This window comes from Schistocerca americana, chromosome 8, assembly GCF_021461395.2.
Source record: "Schistocerca americana isolate TAMUIC-IGC-003095 chromosome 8, iqSchAmer2.1, whole genome shotgun sequence".
Classification (NCBI taxonomy): Eukaryota; Metazoa; Arthropoda; class Insecta; order Orthoptera; family Acrididae; genus Schistocerca; species Schistocerca americana.
In genome coordinates, this window is record NC_060126.1 from 79,724,667 (window position 1) to 79,731,653 (window position 6,987).

Consider the following 6,987-nt stretch of genomic DNA (forward strand, 5'->3'; position numbering starts at 1 on the left):
CGTCTGGCAGTATGTGTTCCTGGTCCACGTGTTGTAGAAGTCGCCTCACGTAAAGTCTCTCTAAAACCTTCGAGAGACATGGGAGGAGGCTGATGGGCCTGTAGCTGGATGGCGACTGGTGGTCCTTGTCCTGCTTCGCGATGGCCACCACCTCGGCATGTTTCCACACCGAGGGGTAGACACCCGAGGCAAGGATTTCGTTAAAGACTGTGGCTAAGTATTGCTCATCCTCCTGAGCAAGATTCCTATGGAGTGAGTTCGGGATGCCGTCGATGCCGCCTGCCCTCCGGGCGTTGAGTGATCGAAGTTGCAATGCGACTTCTTCGGCGGTGTTGGGGTCTATGCCGTCACCCTCCTGTCGTGCGTCGAGGAAGACTGGGAGACGTTCTTCCACTAGACGGACGTGGGCCACGTCAATGTCTTCTACTACTGACCGGAAGTTTGCCTCGAAGGTGTCCGCTAGGACACTTGCCTTGGCGTCCGGCTCGCAGACGTGGTCCTGACCGAGTTGCAGGGGAGGAATGCGCTTCCCGCGGCGCAGAAAACCTCTCACGATTCGCCATGCACTGCCGTCGTCTGGGTCGAGGGACTCGACAAGGTCGGCCCAGGCTTGGTTGCGGTGTTCGCGAACGGCCGCAGTGATGGCACGACGCATGCGGTTTACGTGGCGTTTCGTTTCTGGCTGTCGCGTTATTTGCCACTCGCGGAAAAGATGGTTTTTCGCCACTATAAGCTCCCGTATTTCTTGCGGGAGGCGACGCGACCTGTCTTGCGGCTGACGAGTGCGACCAGGTGTGGCAGTCTCTGCAGCTCGCAGGAGCGCCTGATTTAGGGAGGTGATGGCGGCTTCCGCTCCCACCTCCTCCAGATCAGGGGCATCTGTGAGGTACTCCCGTACCTCGGTTTGGAAGTGCTCGACGTTGATTTTTTTGAAGGATGGACGACCGGCCCGCACCGCCGCGCCGACGAAATCTATATCAAAGATCACTGGCAAGTGATCTGATGACAAAGCTGTCCTCGTCTCGGCAGCCGTAAAGCGATCGACCCCCTCAGTATAGCAACGTCGAGAACGTCTGGTTGTCCGCGCACTGGGATGTGGGTTGGGACGTAGGGCCCTAGAATGATGGCGCCGTGTCTGAGGGCGGCGCGTTCAAGTCGGCGCCCACTGACATTGGTGAGGCGGGAGTTCCAGTGGGCGGACTTTGCGTTAAAGTCCCCCCCGATGAACTGCCTCCTCTCCATTTCCAGTAGGGTGTCGAAATCGGCCTCTTGTAGAACACCCCGCGGCGGCCGGTATGCCGCCACGAAAGTGATCTTGCCGACAAACGTGTTAACGGTCACGCCGGTGGCTTCAAGGTGTTCGAGCTGTGGCAGTTGCACCAGGTAGTGCCGCAGGGACGACCCGACATACGCCGCCGTACCGCCGCCGTGGGTCGGCCGGTCGGTGCGGTAGCAGCTGTAGTTTGCGACCCTGACGTGTACACCGGGTTTTAGGAATGTTTCACAGACGAGGCAGATGTCTACTGCCTCGCTGAGTAGAAATTCCCTAAATTCACCCTGCTGCTGTACAATGCTTGCGTTGAAAATGTTAACAGTCAGGCCATGGGTATAGTCGTTATCCATGACTGGGGGGCTGGGCGATGGCCTGGAGGGCCGCCGCAGCTGCGGAGACTAGATTGGGTAGTTGTGTCATGATTCTGTTTAATGTTTGCAGTAGCGTCTGCAGATCATCGGTGATAGCGCTCGCGGCCGCGGGGGCGGGTGGCGCTGGGGCAGTACTAGGCTGGCACTGTTTTGCGACGGGACTCTGCGCAGCAGGAACAGCCTGTCCATTATCGGCGCGGGTCGGGGGGGGGGGGGGGTCGGTGGGGGTAGCCCAGCAGCACTGGGTTCCGGCTGTGGGTTGGTAGGCGGTTGCAGGCTGCGGGTGGGTGGGCGGCGTTCACCGCGAGGCAGGGCCTGCTGTTCAGCAGCCCGTCCCCCAGCAACGGACGCAAAACTGACTCCTGGTTGCACTTTCTTGGCAGCCTTGCCACGCTTGCGGGATTTGAATGCGTTACAGCCCCTGTAGCTGGCAACATGCAGCTCACTGCAGTTGCAGCATTTGGGCTGTTCGTCGCGCTTTTTTACGCAGTCACGGCTTTGGTGTGCACCTGCACACTTCACGCAACGCGCGGGCATGGTGCAGTTGTGTGCAACATGGTCTAGGCCTTGGCAAGAGTAACACTGAGGCCTCTTGCCCTTGGCCTTGAGTTGCTCGACTGAAACGTCGATGTCCGCAATTTTGTCGAGTTGGAAGATTTTCCTGTTGTCCTCGTTGTCCACTAGGACGACAAGGAACAACGGCATCTTTTTGTGAGTACGCGGCGATGTCATTAATTCTACCGTGCGCGCGGCATAACCCGACTCCGCGAGTTCGTGTTTAAGGTGGGTGGGGTCCATCTTGATTGGCAGGTGACGTATAACCACCTTTAGTAGCTTCAGGTACTCAGTATTGTGCGTATAGCAATGGAGTCCCTGATCCCTAACAAAATTCATGAGCTTTTTGTGCTCGTCTATGGATGTTGGGAAGACCTTGTAGATGTCATTCCCGGTGACTTTGAATGACTTTATTTCCGCTACTTCTTTAATCATGCGGCGGAAGTTCACGTAGTCATCGTCCCACTTCATGACTACTAGTGGGGGGCGTGTCTGTTTACGTGCTGGAGCGGCGGGTTCCGCTTCCACGACATCTTCGGTTGCCTCTGCGAACCGATTTGATGTGGCTGGAGGTGGGGGGAGCACCTTTTCAAGCCTTTTGGGCTTGGTGGTGTGCCGCCGGTTCGGCACGGTAAAACCGTCTTCCTGGCTCGGGGTAGGGAGAGGGGGGGAGGTGGGCAGGAGGGGGAATGGGGGCGGCTAGGAGGGGGGTGGGGAGGGGGGGAAGGTGGCGGGAGATGGGGAGGACGGGAGGGCGGGAGGGAAGATGGGCTGGGTGGACGTGTCCATGCAGGTGGACCCGCGGAGCCAACTTAGTGGCGCTCCACAAGGGAAGGGGCCGCAGAGCGTCGCTGATGGGCGCGAAACGACTTAATTTTGGGACAGCCCGGGTAGTTACCTGTGTGGGCGCCACCACAGCGAGCACAGGTGGGGGGACTTCTCGAGGTTTAGAGCAGGAGGTGGATTCATGTCCACCGGCGCACTTGACACACCGCACCGCACGAGTGCAATCACTCACATAGTGCGCTAATCCCTGGCACCGGCAGCAAATGAGAATGAGGCGCCGGGAACGGGGCTGCTTGATGGTGACCGAACATCGGTCGATGGCGGGTAGAGTCAGGAGGACTCTATTTTCCGGTGTGTCATCGGCAGAAACAAAGTAAGGGGGGGGCGGGGAGTTTGGTGCGGGGAGAGACGACACGGGAGATGACTGCAGGGGTAATGTTGAGGGCAGGCAGCGCCTCCCAGAGGTCGTCGGCGACATATTTGAAAGGGAGGCCGCGGACAACAACCCGGAGCCGCCGCGACCGCTGTGGGGAGATGGAGCAGCCAATGTTCTTGTTACCAAAGGTATGAAGGACCTTCGCGATATCGGTGAGGGATTGTAAGTAGAGGCGGTAGAGGTCTTCGCCAGTCTGCCTCACACGGTAGTCGGATTCAGTGATGTGGCCAGGAGTTTTCGGAGATTTGTGTAAGGTTCCGTATATTCCATCAGAATGGGAGGGGGCGGCGGAGGTTTGGGGTGGGAGGGCTGGGAGGGGGGGGGGGAGGAGTGTCTCCCGCGCCGTCAGAAATCGGCGCGAACTGGTTGTGCACCTGGGCTGTCGGCGGCACGGTAAGGTGGCGGCGAGGCGCAGTCTTGCGGGGGATGGTGAATCCCTCCACTTCTTTCCCTGTGCAGCGGCGGTGGGGGTGGCTTCGGAGTCGGAGGAGGCCACAACAGGCTTCCCCTTGTGAGACTCCTGCTCGACCTGCATGGTGTCGTCTGCATTGTCGGCGGCAGCGGCGTGAGGGTAGAGAAACCGCCGAGCTCCCAACGCGGGGTCAAACGGGTACTCTCCCTCCTCTGCAGCGTCACGGAGAGCGGTGAGGTGTTCCTCCAAGCCCTCCGCGATGTCGCTGTCGTCCATGTAGCCGTCGAGCGAGTCGCAGTCCGAAAGCTCAGACACATTGACAGCGTCGGAAATGTCCAGCATGTCTAGGGCGGATGAGGGACGAAGGAAAGTGGAATCCTGCCTTTGCCTCGGCGCGCGCGAGCTGGTCCCACGTGAAGGGGGCCCTGACGCGCCATGTGCCCTATCTAACCGCCTAAGGGCGGCGGCATCGATTCCTGAATCGATGCCACATCGCCCAGAAGAATCAGCAGAAGAGGTCGGCGTCGGCGGAAAGCCGCCAGCTGAAGAGGCAGCACTCTCAGGCGAAGGTGCAGAGTCCAAAGAACGAGCCATCTCAGAGTCCGGTTGAATAGGCCGGGTTGTCGTTGGTGGGGGGCTGGATGGGGCCGCTGACGAAGCTAGCTCCGCCAGGCGGCGATACGCCACACCCTCAGTTCCAGAACACACATCAGTCGCAAGTGACATCGCAGCTCGGAATGGAGCCCGCGCGCCTCCGTGCTGCGCTTATATACCCTCGGTTGCGCGCGGTGGGGGGAGGGCTGCCAGAGTCTATATAGGGGGGCGGCGCGTGCGCTGGGCGCACCACCGCCGTAGCGAGAGGACGCTCTGGCTCAACGCAGGGACCGCCAAACATCTGGGGGTCACCTTGGACAGGGCCATCACCTGCCGTCCCCACATTGAGGACATGCAGCGCAAGGCCTTAGGACGCCTCGGTCAGCTCTATCCTTTCCTAAATCCGTCTTCCTCCCTTCCCCAGCATTTAGGCGTCCTCCTCTACACGTCCCTGATCCGCCCCATCCTGGAATATGCTTCCGTTGTGTGGGGCAATGCCGCCCCTACACATCTCCACCATCTCCAGACAGTGCAGAACCGTGCTCTCCAGCTTGCCCTCCGCCTCCCGTACCGTGTCCCCACCCGCGAACTTCATTTGCTGGCTGATATCCCCCTCCTTCACGACCGTGTCTGTTCCTCTGCCATTACCTTTTATCACCACTCCCACCAATCTCCCAATCCTCTCATCCTTTCCCTTGGCACCCGCCTCCATCACCTGGCCACCACGCACTGGCCTGACCTCCTCGCCCACTGATCCCTGGTCACCCCTTTTCCCTTCCCCTCCCCACTCTCCGACTCCTCATTCTCCGCGTGTCTGCCTCGCCGTCCGAGTCAACGACCGGCACTGTTGGTATTAGTTTTTCTAATCTTCATCTCTCATTCTTTCTTCTGCTTCTTCTCTTCAATCTCATAAATGACTGGCTTGTCAATTGAGCCTTTCGTCTTCCTACTTCTCTTCCTGTCCCTTCTACTGTCGTTTTCCCTTTCAAAAAAAAAAAAAAAAATTACCCACACCAGGCCAGCCACATGAGGCCTTTCGTTTTCCTCCACTTCCACTGTCTCTCTCTCACTCTCCTGTCTTCTTTGGGTAAAAAAAAAATAGCAACATGCACTCCGCCAAGCCATTCTCTACCGCCAAGACTCCTCTCACCACACCGCCATGAGGAAGGCAAAGCGCTCCAGTGCTAGAACTTCCGTCTCAAGCCGAGGGTCCACCCTCACCTGTGCAGCGTCAGCGTCAGCGTGCGGGCCCCCCCCCATTCCTAGCTGCGATGTCACTTGCGACTGATGTGTGTTCTGGAGCTGAGGGTGTGGCGGATCGCCGCCTGGCGCAGCTAGCTTCATCAGCGGCCCCTTCCAGCCCCCCACCAACGACAACCCGGCCTATTCAACCGGATTCTGCTATGGCTCGTTCTTTGGACTCTGCACCTTCGCCTGAGAGTGCTGCCTCTTCAGCTGGCGGCTTTCCCCCGACGCCGACCTCTTCTGTTGATTCTTCTGGGCGATGTGGCATCGATTCAGGAATCGATGCCGCCGCCCTTAGGTGGTTAGATAGGGCACATGGCGCGTCAGGGCCCCCTTCACGTGGGACCAGCCCGCGCGCGCCGAGGCAAAGGCAGGATTCCACTTTCCTTCGTCCCTCGTCCGCCCTAGACCTGCCGGACATTTCCGACGCTGTCAATGTATCCGAGCATTCGGACTGCGACTCGCTCGACGGCTACATGGACGACAGCGACATCGCGGAGCGCCTGGAAGAACACCTCACCGCTCTCCGTGACGCTGCAGAGGAGGGAGAGCACCCGTTTGACCCCACTTTGGGAGCTCGGCGGTTCCTCACGCCACTGCCGCCGACAACGCCGACGACTCCATGCAGGTCGAGCAGGAGTCCCGCAAGAGGAAGCGTGCTGCGGCCTCTTCCGATTCCGACGCCACCCCCACCGCTGCTGCATGGGGCAAGAAGTAGAAGGCAACATCTGATGCGGAGGGATTCACCATCCCCCGCAAGACAGCGCCCCGCCGCCACCTTACCGTGCCGCCGAAACTCCTGGTGCACAACCAGTTTGCGCCGATTTCTGATGGCGCGGCAGACACTCCTACCCCCCTCTCTCCCAGCCCTCCCACCCCAAACCACCGCCGCCCCCTCCCATTCTGGTGGAGTATTCAGAACCTTACACAAACCTCCGACAACTCCTCAACCACATCACTGAATCCGACTACCATGTGAGGCAGACTGGCGAAGACCTCTACCGCCTCTACCTACAATCCCCCACCGACCTCGTGAAGGTGCTTCATATTTTTGGTGACAAGAACATAGGCAGCTCCACCTCCCCACAGAGGTCGAGGCGGCTCCGGGTTGTTGTCCGCGGCCTCCCTTTCAAATATGCCGCCGACGACCCCCGGGAAACGCTGCTTGCCCTCAACATCACCCCTGCTGTCATGTCACGTGTCATCTCTCCCCGCACCAAACTCCCCACCCCCTTTACTTTGTTTCTGCCGACGACACGCCGGAAAATAGAGTCCTCCTGACTCTACCTGACATCGACCGATGTTCGTTCACTAT

At 59.3% G+C, this 6,987-nt stretch overlaps 1 protein-coding gene across 1 annotated transcript; it reads left to right on the plus strand.

The window, feature by feature from the left end:
* The first annotated feature begins 5,698 nt into the window (after nt 1–5,698).
* On the plus strand, nt 5,699–6,634 carry LOC124545567. Its single transcript, XM_047124515.1, has one exon. The coding sequence runs from the start codon at nt 5,699–5,701 to the stop codon at nt 6,632–6,634; it is 936 nt and encodes a 311-aa protein (XP_046980471.1).
* The last annotated feature ends 353 nt before the right edge of the window (nt 6,635–6,987 follow it).

What these genes read in the sequence shown, in the direction of transcription:
- LOC124545567 (XM_047124515.1), top strand. Translation starts at nt 5,699, where the DNA reads ATGTCACTTGCGACTGATGTGTGTTCTGGAGCTGAGGGTGTGGCGGAT.